This window comes from Gossypium arboreum, chromosome 2, assembly GCF_025698485.1.
Source record: "Gossypium arboreum isolate Shixiya-1 chromosome 2, ASM2569848v2, whole genome shotgun sequence".
In the NCBI taxonomy this organism is placed as follows: domain Eukaryota; kingdom Viridiplantae; phylum Streptophyta; class Magnoliopsida; order Malvales; family Malvaceae; genus Gossypium; species Gossypium arboreum.
Window position 1 is genome coordinate 73,946,686 of NC_069071.1, and position 18,607 is coordinate 73,965,292.

Consider the following 18,607-nt stretch of genomic DNA (forward strand, 5'->3'; position numbering starts at 1 on the left):
AGCTTGAGCCCATGTCATGGCGCGGCGAGAATTTACGTTGTTGCGACAAAATCAAACAGTGAGTCACGTCGTAACAAGGAACTCCCTCATATCGCGACGTCAATCCTGAAATTTTGGGACTTTTTATTTTAGTCCTTCTTTGGTTTTAAATTTGCTTTAGAGCTTATGTAATTTCATACAAAGCTTGGGAATGATTGTATTTCACACTGTATGTATAATTGTTTGACTCGTTTCAATAAATTGCATAATTTAAATATAAATTTATCGTAGTTGCTCTAGCAATGAATATGACATCCCTTAGCTTAGACTTGACGATCGGGTCGAATAATGGATGTAACATGATGTCTTAAGAAAACTGGGTAATCAATTATTCTATATCTCCACGTGCATCCCATATATGCTCAATGGAGATATGATGCAACATGAAGCCCACTAGACTCAAGTTCATCCATGATAAAGGGTGGAAGGACAAATGTCGCTAAAGGACATGTGTTTTGGGTATGTGGTGTAGGTATAAGAGTATCATAATCTTGATTTTGGTAATTTACTTGTTTAAGGCGTTAAATTTACCATTTTGAAAATTCTTTAAAATTCTTAAATTTTACACTTTTATATAATTTTTGTAAAAAAATTGGAGAATTTTTTATAAATATTTTGAAAAGTTGAAGGTTATTTTGATTTTTTTATATTTTGTTGTTAATGGACATTTTTTTATTTTCAAAATTGACAAGGATCTAATAGGTATTTGAACTAATTTTTTATTCGAGTTGTAAAATTCAACTCAATTCGAACTTGAAAAATCGAATTATTTATTCGAGTTAATTCAGAAAACCGAATAACTCAAATAATTTAACTCAATTAACTCAATTTTTTTTTAACTTCTTGAAATTAAATCAAGTTTTACTTAATTTCAACCTCTAGCATTCTTAATCACATCCCAATTCAACGTTACTTTTCTGTTTCAAAGTTGTCCTTCATAGTTTGTCGCGCCATCCTCCTTATATATACTACTCCCCTCAATTACTTGCCAGTCACTCCATCCATCGAAACCTCAAACTAACTCCAAAGTCTTACAACGACACTACCCCTACTCTCCCAAAGAGAGACTCAATATTGTGATGAATTAAAATAGCAAGGCCATGCCACTCTCCACGTTGCATATTGTTTTTTTAGTTGTACATATTTAGTGTATATAAAAGATTGATTGTATACATATCACATATCAATTAAGTTTAAATTTAATTATAAAAGCTCATTGTTTTTATTAAGCAATAAGTATTATTTTAAGAATAATTTTATTTTTATATAAAATTTAAAAATTATTTATATATGATGAAACTCTATTTATTGTATATATTTCATCCCACGGTAAAATGTAATATAATCTAATATATATATATATATATATATATATATATATATCTATATTTAGATGTATCGTAACATATCAACTACACATACCTCGTGATTTTTAAGTGATTCTTACTTAATTACGTAACTATAAAATAGTAAGTAAATAAGATTACATTTTAAAATTTATTTTAATGTGATGGGAAAATCAAAATGATTAACCTAATTAATTAATTTTTAAAACTATATAATCTAAATTCAAAATAATTTTAAATCTTTAATCAAGAACTTTAAGAGATGTTCGGATATAAATATATTTTAAATAATTTATTGGGAGATAATAAACAATATTTTTAAATCGAATTGATAGTCGAATCGGTTAACTCACTAATTTTTAGTTCAACCAATCCATTTAACTCAAAATAAATAAATCATTTAAAAATTAAAAATTAATTTAATCAAAATTTAATCCAATTAAATCAATTCATACCAATTTACAAATCATTTAAATGTTTTATTTTCATTAAATCTATAATTCAAATAATTCTCAATTTTATCGATTGATTTGATTGGTTTGGATAGTTTGATAATAAACTCTTAATTACACTCCAACCTGCATCCTTTTAGCGTGTAAAAATAATAAAAATGTTTTAAACCCTAGGTGTCCCGTCTAAAAGTAGAAACAATGTTTACTTTTTATTTACTTTCTTTTTCTTTTTCTATTTTCACATTGTCTTCTGATGCGAGTACGAGCGCTAGGGAGAGACAAAGCGATATTATTACTGAGAAGTAGCATCCCCTTCTTAAACCCAATGCTTACTCTCTTTTTTCCTTTTTTTCTTTCTTTTTTCTCTCACTTTTTAGCAACCTTAATTTGAGTCTCAATCTTATCACCTTTAATATTTTTTTCTTTACGAACTTCACAGCACAGCTCAATAACCTGTTGCTTCTTCAAAAATGGGATATCCCCATATCACTGACCTCAACTTGTCTCATTCATTCAACATTGCGAAGCCTTCACCCTTGGATCCTAACCCTACTAACACCACCAACCTTTTAGCTTTGAATCATGGTGATTTGGGTAAATCCTATTTCTTTTTTTTAAACTTGTCATTCATTTTTCTCCATTGTTCTTTTAAATGATCTCTTGTTAAAACAGAATATATTGATAATTTCTTGTTGTTGGTATAGCAAGTAATGCAAATGAGGTTAGTCATACGACAGAATTGAACAGTCAGCAGCAGCAGCCATTAGGGAGTTCACGTTGGAATCCAACGCCGGAGCAGTTACTGACCCTTGAGGAACTCTACCGACGTGGAACACGGACTCCGTCGGCAGCACAAATCCAACAAATTGCGACGCGGCTTCGGAGGTTCGGGAAGATCGAAGGGAAGAATGTTTTCTACTGGTTCCAAAACCATAAAGCAAGAGAACGTCAAAAACGCCGCCGTCAACTCAAGACTGAAGAAGAACAACAACAATGTGATACCGAAAGCTTGGAAAAGAAGGAATCCGGTAACCTATATACATAGAATTTAAACATGAATGTTTTGAAAGAGAAGTGACGAGATTTCTTTTTGTTTTACTAGTATTTTCGTTGCCAGTAGGATGCTGCGAAATTACACCGACAAACAAGGGTTCTCCTTCAAACGTTAGAAAATTTTCAGAGGTTTGTTTCATGCCATATTATTGCTTACTGCAAGGCATAATTATAGAAGCTAATTATTATTAGATCAAAAGGTCAAAGGTTTTCAAAATAAAGTCAAGGGAAAAAAAAAAGATGAAAAAGCATTTGTTAGTATGTTGGGAAAAGAGAGGTCTAAAAGCTGCATTTCTTACTTTCTGTTGGGGCTGTTGTTTATGAAATGACTGAATATTTTTGGATTTATTGTGAGCTGAGCATGTTTATGATCAGCTTTAATTACTTTCTTTTTGTCTTTTTTTTTTTTTTTCTATTGCGTAGGAATTCATTTGGACGCATGGATTTCCAAAAAGTGAAGGAAATGAGTGGATGGAAATTGAGGAGAAGGAATTACGCATGGAGTTGTGTTGTACACCAATTGACCTCACCAACACCACCACAACAGCTTCATTGGACACTCAGAAAAATTTATGTTCATTCAAACCCCACCAAGAAAAAATTACCACTCTTGAAGATGAAAACAGAGAAGATCAGACCCTCGAGCTGTTTCCCCTTGGAAGCAACGATGGAAACGGCATTAATATCAGCAACAAAGACACCCAAGGTCCCATCAGAACCATAAGTACAACCCCAAACCAGTATTTCGAGTTTCTTCCTCTGAAGAACTGAAGAAGAAGAGTAGCTTAGCATGTGGCTACAAGTGCAGCAATTAAATACTAGTTTTCCATTTAAGTAAAGATGGTTAAGGCTGTATTAGTTTTGTTTTGTTGTGGGGAACTAGGGACTGTTTCATCTGTGTCTGTCACGCATGGTGCAATTGTGAGATAAGGACATGTAGTTATTTTTGGGCTTTGCCTTAAAACGCATTCTGGACCATGTTGGCTAAACCAAGGAAGAGCCTCCTTCATTTTCCTTTAAACGATGCAAAAAATTACAGAATTTCTCTTTGTTTTTGTCTATTTCATACAACTCATTGAGCAACACAAAAATGAAAGAGAGATGAGAAGGCCATGGGGAGACAGATAACAGGAGAAAGATGTGAAAGAGTTTGATGTAAAGTGACCTAAAATTTGGACTGCACATATCTGGGGGTTTTCAGGTATATGTCAGTAATATTTTTGTTTTTATCATGTATGTTCAATTCCATATATTCCTAGGGAATTAAATTCGTACTGAACTAACAGTAAACTAGTCCAAATGCAATATTGAATATCTCCTTTCCTTTGGAGACTAATCAAACCCATCAAAGTGCTACACATTAGAGTAATGTCACAAGGAACATGGACATTAATGTCAATGGTTGTTCAACTGTTTGAATATTATTTGAGATTGCAGAGTAGTATATGAGAAAATAGTCTCAATTAATCCATATATTGGTGTTATAATTTTCTTGCATTATGTATCTATCTGATCTGTAGAATTAGGTTATTACTGTTGTTTTACCGACAAAAGGTCAAAAACAGAAGCAAGGGTTGACCTTGATGACACCTGTTAGACGTTTTGTCCTTTCACCTCTTGAAAAACCCAGACATATTCATTCATTCACCAACAAAATAAGATTAAAAAGACCCCCCAAATGACAATGTTAAATTATGAGATAATGAGGGAGGTGGCCTGGAAAAACTCTGGAGAGATAAAGAAGATGCCTAATGAAGTTGTCACTGAAACTTTTGCAGCTGAAAGTCTGCAGGGTATGCATAATGAAAGAAGCAGTGTTCAAAGAAAAAAAAGATAGAGAAAGAAAGAGTAGGACAAATACAAGAAAGAAAGCGCGTATTGCCGAGAAAGACCGACCATGATCTAGTGAAAAAATCCAATCAAGTCCGGAAGCAGCCAGCATTAATTGGAATTGGCCAAAAATAGGGAAGCTAAGGGGATTGTCCTTGTTTTTCTTTTACTCTGATTTCCCAGCACTGCCTCGTCAATCAGGACAAACACAATCTCACGCCATGAACTTCAAAAAAAAAAAAACCTAAGTGGAACAGTTGGGGTAATGGTTTGAGATTCCTTGAAAATCTGTTTGCAGAAGTAGACTAGCAGTAGTAGACGACCCATCCTTCAATAATGAAGAAAGCTCCAATGTTTTCAGAAATTTATAGACCCCTTTACCCCATAGCTCTGATCACAACCTAGCCTTTTTGTTTTTCTTTTTACACCATACTCTCTCTTTTACAATTACTAGCGTTACGTGTTTAATACATGCAACCAAATATCTTCAAACATGATTAATATGATACACATTCCATACGCGTATCAGAAAAAGTGAAATAAATAAGCATCTAAAAGTTTGAGGTACGTTATTATAAAATATGGTGCTTTCTTTTTTTCTTTTCTCTCAACAGGGTAAATGTTAATAGCTATGTTCGAGTCATGTGAGGATGGAGTACGAAAAAGATAACTCATTAAATCTATATACCTATATGTTAGAAGAGAAAGGTTTATATAAATCAACAGCATCATATCATTTTGTATTTTTTTCATTTATTTAATGATATTTTAATAATTTTTTATGTTATTTATATATAATTTTGGTAATTTTTAAACTCAACCCTAAACCTTAAATTTTCAATATTGCTTTTATTGCGTTTTTCAAAATGTCACTAGATAATTTAATAGAAAACTTTTAACAGTGATAATAATTAAAGTTAAATTTTTTAATATGAAAACTAGAGGTATTAAATTTCTAAATATAAATGTAAGGAAACTAAATTCCAAATATCTGAAATGTATAGGGACCTAGAGTATGTTTTAATCTTCAAATTTTTACTCTATCATTTAACATAAACAAATAATCAACTCAACACCAAGCGTGGCGAAGAACAAGACTAGTTAACTTGAATTAAATGACTATAAGAGTAGTTATTTATACTACTTATAAAATTTTAATTAAGTTAGTATCACAAATTAACTAGATACTAATTTAATTGAGAAAAAATATTATTTATGTCTTTCAATAATTTATATTTTTTCTTAAAATAAATAACTTAAGATTACGATTTTAAAATCAATGGATAAATAGTTAAGAGATCTAAAATACTTTTAGTGTGAATTTGACCTTTTGTGTTGATTTTTTTTATAGATAAATGTATATAAATTTTTTATACAACATTAGGGATGGGAGGAGGTGGTCAGATTTAAATTAGTGACAAATAGGAGTGAAATTAAGAAAATTTTTAGGGGCGAAATTAAATTATAATTTTTATGATACAAAAATTTAATTTTATCATTTTAATATTTTATATCTTTATAATTTTTAAAAGATTAAATCAAATTTTATATTTTTAAAAAGGGTCAAAGTGCAATTTTATCTTTACTAATTTAAAATTTTAAAAACTTTAAGGAGTCTAAAGGGGGTTCGGGGTCCTTGCCAGCCTCCCTAGGTTCGCCCATGAAACCAAACTAGTGCCTAATAAGAGTTTTAACAATCGCTTCCTAGAAGTCATTGACCCATATAATAAATATGACATAAAAGTAATTATGTCATTTTATATTTTATAAAAACATTCTTTAAACAATTTATATACTCCAATAACCACTCTTATTTACAGTAACTTAAATTTTAATATATATACATTTTTTGAAATATAATATATATACAAGCTAGTATCTATTATCCAAATATTAATTTTACTTATTAAAATACATTATTTCAAAGATTTTAACAATATACAGTTCAATAATTATAAATATTAGATTGATATTTTAATTAAAAAAACTTTTATATAGTGTATATATATGTATGAAAGGATATTTTATGAAAATTTAAATATATTTTAATAAAATTAAATATTTAAACTTGAAAGGTTATATCGTGAAATAGTATAGATAGATGATGAACATATATTTCTTTTGTATATTGCTATTTCAATCTCCTCTAAATCTTTTTCCTTTCTACAAATACAAAGTTGTTTTAAACCTATATTATTTCTTTTGTATGCTGCTATTTCAATCTCCTCTAATCTTTTTCCTTTCGACAAACACAAAATTCTTTTTAACCTATCTTCTAAAAATATACTTTTATTTACATATTTTTAATATAAATTTTGTGCGACTTAATCCAATAACCATTAATAGGAATGCCAATGGACCGGAAGGACAGATTTTGCATATCATTTTTATATCCTTTATCCAATAAATGTTGAGTCAAATGTCAACCAATAATCTAACATCTTCTAAGCTCCAATAAATGATAATTAGACCCCTACACCATGCAATTAACACTTTGTTGAGGGGTCAATAAACAATGTGTTATAAGCGAAGGACCATTAAAATGACCAGCCATTTTGGTTATTAGTACATGGTGAACCAAGTTGCTCTGACTTTCAAGTGTTCGTGTCGAACATCTTTATTAGACTCCTATTATGGCATGGGAATGGCATTACAAATCTTCAAAATACATAGAAACTTAGAAAGAAATGAAAACACCCATCTGGGTCACATATAACTATCCCACACTTGCATCGAGTTAACATAAACGATGATCATCATCCTGTAATCTTACTTTCAACAAGAGGAATAATTTTTCTTAGACACGTACATGAAAGCTCCATGCAACTACGACAAACTCTCAAGTCATCCGGAAGAGTAAAGGGACTTAATCCAATAACCATTAATAGGAATGCCAATGGACCGGAAGGACAGATTTTGCATATCATTTTTATATCCTTTATCCAATAAATGTTGAGTCAAATGTCAACCAATAATCTAACATCTTCTAAGCTCCAATAAATGATAATTAGACCCCTACACCATGCAATTAACACTTTGTTGAGGGTCAATAAACAATGTGTTATAAGCGAAGGACCATTAAAATGACCAGCCATTTTGGTTATTAGTACATGGTGAACCAAGTTGCTCGACTTTCAAGTGTTCGTGTGAACATCTTTATTAGACTCCTATTATGGCATGGGAATGGCATTACAAATCTTCAAAATACATAGAAACTTAGAAAGAAATGAAAACACCCATCGGGTCACATATAACTATCCCACACTTGCATCGAGTTAACATAAGCGATGATCATCATCCTGTAATCTTACTTTCAACAAGAGGAATAATTTTTCTTAGACACGTACATGAAAGCTCCATGCAACTACGACAAACTCTCAAGTCTGTCCGGAAGAGTAAAGGGACTTAATCCAATAACCATTAATAGGAATGCCAATGGACCGGAAGGACAGATTTTGCATATCATTTATATATCCTTTATCCAATAAATGTTGAGTCAAATGTCAACCAATAATCTAACATCTTCTAAGCTCCAATAAATGATAATTAGACCCCTACACCATGCAATTAACACTTTGTTGAGGGTCAATAAACAATGTGTTATAAGCGAAGGACCATTAAAATGACCAGCCATTTTGGTTATTAGTACATGGTGAACCAAGTTGCTCTGACTTTCAAGTGTTCGTGTCGAACATCTTTATTAGACTCCTATTATGGCATGGGAATGGCATTACAAATCTTCAAAATACATAGAAACTTAGAAAGAAATGAAAACACCCATCTGGGTCACATATAACTATCCCACACTTGCATCTGAGTTAACATAAACGATGATCATCATCCTGTAATCTTACTTTCAACAAGAGGGAATAATTTTTCTTAGACACGTACATGAAAGCTCCATGCAACTACCTGACAAACTCTCAAGTCTGTCCAGAAGAGTAAAGGGACTTAATCCAATAACCATTAATAGGAATGCCAATGGACCGGAAGGACAGATTTTGCATATCATTTTTATATCCTTTATCCAATAAATGTTGAGTCAAATGTCAACCAATAATCTAACATCTTCTAAGCTCCAATAAATGATAATTAGACCCCTACACCATGCAATTAACACTTTGTTGAGGGGTCAATAAACAATGTGTTATAAGCGAAGGACCATTAAAATGACCAGCCATTTTGGTTATTAGTACATGGTGAACCAAGTTGCTCTGACTTTCAAGTGTTCGTGTCGAACATCTTTATTAGACTCCTATTATGGCATGGGAATGGCATTACAAATCTTCAAAATACATAGAAACTTAGAAAGAAATGAAAACACCCATCTGGGTCACATATAACTATCCCACACTTGCATCTGAGTTAACATAAACGATGATCATCATCCTGTAATCTTACTTTCAACAAGAGGGAATAATTTTTCTTAGACACGTACATGAAAGCTCCATGCAACTACCTGACAAACTCTCAAGTCTGTCCAGAAGAGTAAAGGGGCTCAGGTTCAACTTTTCTTCGGATCCTGAAAGAGGAAAAGATCAAGCGGAAAATGATCAATCATGACAACTACAAAGAGAAGTGGAAGCATAGAATATAGTCAATCAAACAACAAATCTAATGCTGATATCTATAACAGATTTCTATATTCGATTACTATAATCAATTCATTTGTATGCCTCTTCGATAACTGAAGTATACTAATTAGTTCTTTTCTTTGATTATGTGAAAGAATAAACGAAAAGCATTTCTCTTTTTGCATCTATGGCATCATATTAATTGTGAATATAATGAAAAAAGAGTACAACTTTGATGATTACAACATACTATAATTTAGTATGATCATCAGACCGAGGAATATCGAATGAATTAGATCTTTTCTCAATCCCTCCAATGCTGAATGGCAACGGATGTATTTCTCTAGACATCTTTGGATAGCAAACCCACAGGTTTACTACCAGGAGGTAACTACATCAATTACCATTTTTTAATCGGAATATTGTTTTCTCAGTGAGAATAAAAACTATAGGAATATAGGTAAAGGTCTTTAGAGGTTGCCCTAGCATAGCTATACAATGACGAAATACTATGAGACGGTTGAATTGCTTGTCGATTATTCATCATCCAGATAAAATGAGATTCATAAGATACAAAGAAAAGGCTTGATGATATCTTTGCCCCTCAATCTTTACATTTTGTCATTTTCTTTTCTGGGGACTAAATTTGGCGCTGAACCTATAATTTTATTTTTCTTTTATGTTCTTAATTCTCTTTATTTTTATTTTTTTATGTTTCATTTCTTAGGGAATTTTTAGGTTTGTTAATTTGATTTAATGTTTTATTTTTAAATACTATTTTTAATTCCATGTCATTTTTATGTTCTAATTTATTTTCCAGATGTAAGCATTTTACTGGGCCATTTAAGTTTGAACTGCCACGTCAATTAAATTATGGCCACGCATGCTTGCCACATTAGGACCGTTATTAACTGCCAAATTAGCAAATCAGTTAAAAACACACCAATTACAAAAAGATACAAGATGAGGGTCCAATTTAGCCAAAAAAAAAAAGGACCAAAATGACATAAAAGGTGAAGGTTGAGGGCCAACGTTGTCATTAAACCAAAAGAAAATTATGCTTATCCTATGAAGCATGAAAGAATGGAATTGTGGAAAATAAAAAAGATGAACCATCAAAAGACAGACAGAAATGCTCAAGTACTCACCAATTATCTTCTGCCCACTTGCAGCCATCAGTATCTACCGCATGCAAGCTGTATGCATGCCGTGAATTTGAAGATTGATTTTCAAAACTGTAGCATCAGCATAAACAGAAGACACAAATGGTTAGTAGCTATTAGGCCATTAAGCTATAATGAGCTCTAAATATAATTCTTTAAACTAACCTTTGATGAATAAGGTCACCATGAATTACAACCAAAGACCCAGCTTTTACTTCAATAGGCACAAAATCTTTCTGGTCATATGATAGGGACGGCCTATCAAAGTAAACTCCATCATCACCCCTAATGAACCTTCTAACAAGACCATCTGGAAACAAAAAATAAAAAGAGAGAAGATCAAAATAAGTTATCTTCTATATACTTTAAAAAGTTGTACATGGGGAAAAAACCCCTACTTTTTTGAGATTCAGGAATGGCCCAAAGGCAGCCGTTTACAACTGTTGCATCTTCTAGAGCTAGCCACAGACCGGTGCAAGTTTTAGGTTCAGTATAAAGAAACGAGTTGTCCTGGTGAGGAGTTACCTCACCTCCTATACCTGGTTGCTGTCAGGTCACAGTTAAGTATGACTGGAAATTCAGTATTCAACAAAATTCAATTCACAGGATACAAGTTTCGAACTTCATCACAAACTATATAGTATTCAAATATTCATCTATTAACAAGATTAGTAGCGTCTTTTTCTGCTTTGGAGGAGATACAGAAGTTTGGATTTCCATTTTGGAGAAAGTAAGTAAAAGCATCAAAACAATCTGCCATCACATCAGAATGAAATATTTACATCTTTTAAATGAAAAATATTAAAATTATTCGATTAACCATGGTTAACATCTTTTTTTTTTTTATGATACACTGTGGGAGCAGACAGCACCAGCAAAAACAACATAGCCAGCAAATAGAACCTCACTGACATAGAAATTCCTAATTTTTACAGAAAACTTCATGCCACTGCATGTCAATAGAAGTGCAGCAATAGCAAGGTCCCGTAGGATCTGCACGGACTACCACTAGAGAAGGAAAAAAACAGAATAATCAAGCATGAAATTAGTATGTAACTAGAAATAAATAGAGGCCAGAGAAAAAAAAAATAACTCCAGGATTATGAAAAAGATGTCATTCCATCAGAATTCAGCTCAATCTTAAAGCTTTATGCAAATATTAATTTCAACACCTTTAAAGAGCCAATTAGTTGTAAGGAGTGATATGAGCTAACATTATAAGTCAAATAAAGTTCCCTTAAAAGGAAACATCAATGAAAAATGGACACAGGTTTTATTGACTGGAAATAAATAAAAGAAGAATCAACCTATATTAGCAAATACACTATTTGCCTCTAAAGTTAAAACTATTATATTCAAGTCACTAAAATCAGAACCTCTCAATAACTTGGGAGTTGAATTTCTCAGGTTACTAGCAAAGGGTGTTATCACTAGATAAACACTGCCTTTGTGGTCAAGTTAAAATCAAGCTAAATACCTTAAAGATATACATTGATTGAATGATCACGGGCTTCTTATAACCTAAGGAGAAAAGCAAACTCGAAACCTTCTCAGAGCAAGAGAATTCTTTGAAAACTGGATCAATCTCATGTAACGCTGCACAAACAAATAAAACTGAAGGATTAGCTACAATAAACATACCTATAATCTATTTACATGAGCATGTAGCCAAAATAAGAGCATAACAAAACAAATATAAGGCCTTTGAAATCGCATACCATGCCCGACTTTATTAATAGAAAGTTCCTTCGGTTGCTTTAAATTTCCATTATCATCAAATGCTTTTTCTGCCAAAACAACAAAAAGAACAAAAAAAAGTGTAAAAGTAAAAAGGAATCAAACTTTACCACGTAAAGTTGGCAATCTTAACTTATTTAAAACTTCAGTAAAGAGTTCACAACATCCAAACCTTTCACTTTCAATCTCACAGCAAGTTCATATATCCCAAAAGTATATTTCTCAAAATTAATTTGATTTTTTCCAAAGTAAAGTTAAGAAAAGAAGAGAAAAAGCTTGAATGTTTAAGTAATAATAAAAACCTACCTTCAAAGAAAAAGGAAATGTTTTCAGCACTTTCATAGAAGTATTCACTGGTCAATTTTACCTACAAAAAACTCATATCGAGAAACTATCAAAACTTAAAGTTAAATTAAATAAAGTCAAATTATAATACATTTGCTCCAAGAAAGGAGGGAAAGAAAACAAACCTGATTTTTGGTGGAGAAAATAGAAGCGGTGGTGGTAGGGTCAAAGGCCTGAAGCATTCCGTCCATTCTCTTCCTCATAGCTTCAATTTCTGCAGGGCTCGCAAATGATTCAATCACAAGAAAACCTGCAAAAAACACAAATGATTCAATCGCAAATTGATGGAGTAAAGAAAAGAGTAAAAGAAAACAGCAGCTGTACAGAGTATGAAAAGAAATGACTTTGCTGAAAGCCGCGGTGGAGCTGACCATGAGAGTCGAAAGATTGGCGCTGCTGTGGAGAGAGATTTCCAACGATTCCCATGGCGGTAGCTTTTGGCTGAGACACGGAGGATTGTCGAAAGGATTCTATAATTTGTGTAGCAAATATTTTTTTTCTATTTCGATGAAAATGAATCGAGTTCCCACTATGAAGGAAATGAAGGAACACCCAAAATGTCATTTACTTGGATCCGGACCCGGAAGCCCTGTAATTATAAAAATTGAGAAATAACCCTTTATAAATTATAATAGCTCCATTTATCTATTAAAATTTTGAAAGGTTATCATACACCCCTAAAACAATATTCGAGGCATATATAATAGTATTTGAGATTTATGTAATATTTGATTTTATAATTTTTTAAATTAAAAGATTATAATAAATTAATAATATTAATTAGTGGGATTTATGTTTCATCTTTAATAAAATTTACAAATATATTTTTATTTATTAAAATTATTTTATTTTATAAAATATAATTAGTATTTTTTACATAAAATTTCAACGAAATAATATATTAACTAAAATTTATTATGTTTATTTTACTTAGTAATAGAGTTAATTTTATAAAAATTAACATAATAGGTTGTTATAAAATCTAACTTAATCACTTTTTACTTGTTATTCCTGCTATAAATAAAAATAAAAATTGCTATAAAAGGTAAAAATAAAATATAAAAAATTGATTCTACAAAAATGTACTATTATAAATAAATGTTGCTATAGAGTATGGTTGTCATAAATAGAGTTGACTTTATTACTATAAGGTTAATTATTTATTACTATTATAACTAAATGTTGATATAGAAGCTTGTAACACCCTCTATCCAACTTGAATCACTTAATCTGGATATCGGATGTTACAACACAAATACTTTGCAAAACTTTTACAACCGGCATATAACCATTTTAACACATTTTTTTATTTCTTATTTACTTTTCTTAACACCAAAAGTTTATAATAGAAAATGTTTTAAAATTTACATCAGACTTCAAAAACAGCATATAATGTTACAACTTTAAAATTTGTTAAAGACAGGCTCTTCATGGCGTAGTGTACTAAGCGTCATACTACTATGATACCTTTTGTATGCATGATGACGCAACTCGAACTACTCCTTGATGTAATCTTGGCTTGGTACCTCCTGGCATACCCACTCTTAAAGCGAAACCTGAAACATAAACAAATATTTGTAAGTTTAAAAGAATTTAGTGAGTTTTAACCCAGATTACCTTGAAGTATTTGTTGTTTAATTCCTCATCTTGAAGATTTTGGATTTCATTTCTGTCTTTGGAGGATACTTTCTTAATATTGATCGTATACATATACGTCAACTTCCATACTTAACCATCCTACACACAATTTACTCATTGAGCAGATTCTAGACTTCACCACTCAATACAGATCTCATTCCTTTTCGAGAAACGAATACATTTCTCAAAAGGATGTCCATACAAAACCTACCTTCAACGGATTCTCACTCAGTCAGATGTTAAACACCTCCCCTAGAATGGGGTACTCACAGATACTATTATTTGTAGATACTTATACTAACTGATCTTTTAAGATGAGCTTCACATAGATCCTACATTCGAAGGATTCTCATACTGAATTGATAGTTATCAGATTACCAGTCAAATCATGTCTTAAATCAACAGTCAAATCATGTCTTAAATCAACCCATATCACAACTTATTCTGATGGATGAAATCTTTTAAGTCATCCTGGGAAATCCCAGACAACCATGTTACATATCATGAGAACGCTTTGATTTGATAGACAACTCATACTTCAGATACCCTTTTTATATACAGTGTGAAACACTCATATTTGGTGAATACTAGATAATTCAGATCACTTTCTTATATACCGTAAAAAATTCAAATCTGGCAAACTCTTAGACTATTTATAGTTACGAATATGCCAAATTTCCTGTACTGATAGACTATTATGGTAGATTCACCTTTCAGGAACACTACTGGGAGCTCTTTTAGGAAATGCCTTAGGTCATATTCAAATTTTTCCACAAGACTAACCAAACAAAGATATCTTCAAACTTACCAGATCCTTGTCATATCATCCGTTAATGGACGAGTCTTAAAGCTTTCCCAGATCACACCACGTAGATAGATAACCAGATTTTGGCACAATGGCGTTACAAAATATGTTACAGAGGCATCATAGAATACACCATAAAGGCTTTACAAAATATGCCAGACAGGCTTTATAGAATACGCCACAAAGGCTTTACAGAATAAGCCACAAAAGCTTTATAAAACATTACGTCTTCACTGTCCCAGCAGACTATCTTAGAAAGTGCCATGAGTTTCTCCCACATGGTCTTGTACATATTTTCATGTCGTGCTCTGCTAGTTTGGTTTACATCTTACTGGAGGCAACACTATGAGCATTCTCATTGTCATATAATGTCTTGGGTCTCTACCACATAGTCTTACACATATTTTCATATCATGATATTCCTGTCCGGTTAGCAACCTCTCTATCCTACCGAAGGCATCACAAATGGTTGTGTTACTCATTTAACATATAACACACTTACCTGGATTAATTCACACGCTCCTGACAAATTCATACTCTCCCATATTTGATGTCACATGCATATATACCACATATCATTTTACTTATGAAACAACTTATATACCTCATTTGTTATCATGTAGTAAGCTTACAATACTTCATACACAAATACACTCATTAGCTATCAAAATAGACATCAACAATTGATCTACCATTATAAACGTAACCTTACAATACTTCATGCACAAATACACTCATTAGCTATCAAAATAGACATCAACAATTGATCTACCATTATAAACTAACATGCATGAGTCAAGATAAAGGCTCACCTAAAACTCACTTTTACTATAACTCAGAGTTTCAAATTCGATCGTTCTTCTCAAACTAGTAGCAACAACAGGAGGTTGAAACATCCACTGATTAACCCCCAAAATCATAACTTCTAGGTTAGCGAAGTAGAAAAGAATGTTTAGGTTTAAGAAGAAGAACTAGAGGGTGGAACATAAAGAAGAAAAGCCATCCTCTATGTTCCCTTCTTACCATATATATATATACTCTCAGCTTCTCTTAGTGGATTTTGACAAGTGACAATATTTACTGAAATTATCCTTTGTTTTCCTAACTGAAAATTCGAGGCAAGTAAAGGAAAATCTAACACCCCTCACCTATATTTAATGCCGGAATAGGGTTATAGAGTATTACCAGACTAATAACACAAATAAACATACATTTCTCATACACTTTTCTATTTCAAAGATAAATCATTCAACATCATTCACATTGTCCCTAATACGAGCTTACAAGGCCCTAAACATGCATTCGAGGTGGTTTGGGACTAAACTGATAACTCAGAAAATTTTTGGAACACTTAGAAAATTTTGAAAAATACAAGGGGCACAAACCTGTGTGGCCCGGCCGTATGAACATTCGAAATGGGATCACATGGCCGTGTCTAGGGGCGAAGCCAGAAAAATTTTTTAGGGGAGGCCGGATGAAATTTTAATTTTTTATAGTTTATATCTTTATAATTTGTAAAGGATTAAATCAAATTTTTATAATTTTAGGGGGCCAAAGTACAATTTTACCTTTACTAATTTAATTTTTTTTAAAAAATTAAGGGCCTAATAAATAATTTTACATTTTAGGGGGGTCGGGGCCCATGCCAGCCCCCCTGGCTTTGCCCCTGGCCTTGTCTCAGTCCGTGTCCTACTCTGTGTAACTCTCTGACTTGGGTTACACTGCCAACCACAAGCCCGTGTAACCAACCCGTGTGCCAGGCTATGCCAAACCTGTAGGGCATATTGACTTATACCACACGACCAAGTCACACGCCCATGTGCTGGGCCGTGTGGAGCATATTGACTTGATTTCTAATTCAACACTAGGGGACACACAACCATGTAATCTGACCGTGTGTCACACAAGGCTGATACACATACCCGTGTCTCTGCCCGTGTGGACAAAAATAGGCTATTTACCAAGCCATCTTGCCACCCAAATTTGCATACAACTACACCAAACCAAATGGCACCAAACATGACATAAATAGGCATTCATCCAATCTCAAATAAGCTTAATTCATGCCATTTCAATACCAACATATACAAGGCACATAAATACTACTATATGCCATTCAATTTCATACCAAACCTCACTTTCACAAATCATCAATGTGGACACTTCCAATTATGCATCATTTTGTCTAAACTCATAAGCATACAAATTCTCAAATATCAACCATTTACCACAATCATTTGCATAGAAATTATCAACACAAGACAAAGGCCATTTGCATATATATACACAACCAAAACAACCAAAATAAGCCAATTCTCGTGGCTATATACAAAACCAAACATTAAACATTTACAAGCCAATCCAAATGGCTATATTCATTACCAAACTATATACCAAAATGACTAAAGCTCCTATACATGCCATATAACCAACATACATAGATTTAAAAGTACCAAAGTGATAGCTTGATAGTGTGATGAGGTCTCCGACGATTCCCAAATTCAAGCCAGCTTTGATTTCACTACAAAATATGGAGAAATAAACAATGTAAGCTACAAAGCTTAGTAAGCTCATATAAAATAATAAGCAAAGCTCACCAATTAATTACCATTCAAGAATATGTACAGAACATGCTATAAAACATTTAATCACAATGTTAACATCTATTTAATCACACAATTAACCATGAACTCACAACTTCCATAAATTCAATGCTTATATAGTTTCCGTGTAACACCCCTAACCTGTATCCGTCACCAGAATAAGGTTAAGAGACATTACTGGATAACGCACCTCATTTACATACATTTATATATTCATACTCAAAATCCATTCAAAACATTCACAATGTCCCTTATAAGGCTCTACGAAACCTTAAAACATGCTTAGAAGTGGTACAGGACTAAACCGATAATATTTGCCAACTTTGAGAAACTTAGAAAATTTTCAAACATATAAGGGTCACACGCCTGTGTGAACAGGCCGTGTGCCTCACACGGTTACCAGACATGCTCGTGTCACAGGCCGTGTGAAAATAGGGCATACATACTGGCTTGTACCACACGGCCGAGGACATGCCCGTGTGCCATGGCTGTGGAAAACTGGAGGGGTTACTCATGTAACACCCCTTACCCATATCCGATGCCTGGACAGGGTTCGAGACGTTACCGAACTTAAACGTACACCATTTTTTAAAACCGGACCATAAAATTTCATACAAATTAAAAATTTTCAAACACATGAATAATGTCCCTTGAACGGGCCTATGAAGCCTAAAACATACATCAGAAAAGGGTCGTGACTAAATCAGAAACTTTAAAGAGGTTTGGGAAAATCTCCCAAATACAGAGTCACACGCCCGTGTGCTCTTGACACGCCCATGTCATTAGGCCGTGTAACTCTCTAACTATGACGTCATCATCAAAGTAAGGTCACACGACCTTACTACACGCCCGCATGGCCAGACTGTGTCCCTCACACAGCTGAGACACACGGCCGTGTCTCTACCCATGTGGCCAACACTTAGGCTATTTTCAAGCTTTTTTGTTGCCTTAATCTTTCACAAACTTAACCACTTTAAAGACATATTACAGTATCAATTAATGATTTGGCATGTCTCACTGAG

At 32.8% G+C, this 18,607-nt stretch overlaps 2 protein-coding genes across 3 annotated transcripts; one reads left to right on the forward strand and one right to left on the reverse strand.

The window, feature by feature from the left end:
• The first annotated feature begins 2,088 nt into the window (after positions 1–2,088).
• LOC108465543 (WUSCHEL-related homeobox 6-like) lies at positions 2,089–3,854 on the forward strand. Its single transcript, XM_017765893.2, has 4 exons — positions 2,089–2,431; positions 2,542–2,865; positions 2,940–3,019; positions 3,314–3,854. The coding sequence occupies exons 1-4, from the start codon at positions 2,308–2,310 to the stop codon at positions 3,659–3,661; spliced, it is 876 nt and encodes a 291-aa protein (XP_017621382.1). The 5' UTR covers positions 2,089–2,307; the 3' UTR covers positions 3,662–3,854.
• Positions 3,855–8,388: 4,534 nt separating this feature from the next.
• Positions 8,389–13,212, reverse strand: LOC108465541 (phytanoyl-CoA dioxygenase). 2 transcript variants are annotated; one of them, XM_053025000.1, is made up of 9 exons: positions 12,884–13,212; positions 12,665–12,789; positions 12,501–12,561; positions 12,176–12,244; positions 11,935–12,053; positions 10,856–11,003; positions 10,623–10,767; positions 10,443–10,529; positions 8,389–9,242 (listed from the first exon to the last, which is right to left on the reverse strand). In XM_053025000.1, the coding sequence occupies exons 1-9, from the start codon at positions 13,101–13,103 to the stop codon at positions 9,191–9,193; spliced, it is 1,026 nt and encodes a 341-aa protein (XP_052880960.1). In that variant the 5' UTR covers positions 13,104–13,212; the 3' UTR covers positions 8,389–9,190. The 2 variants fall into 2 exon arrangements, with proteins under 2 accessions (XP_052880960.1, XP_017621375.1); XM_017765886.2 differs by having other exon boundaries at positions 12,911–13,207.
• Positions 13,213–18,607: the final 5,395 nt, after the last annotated feature.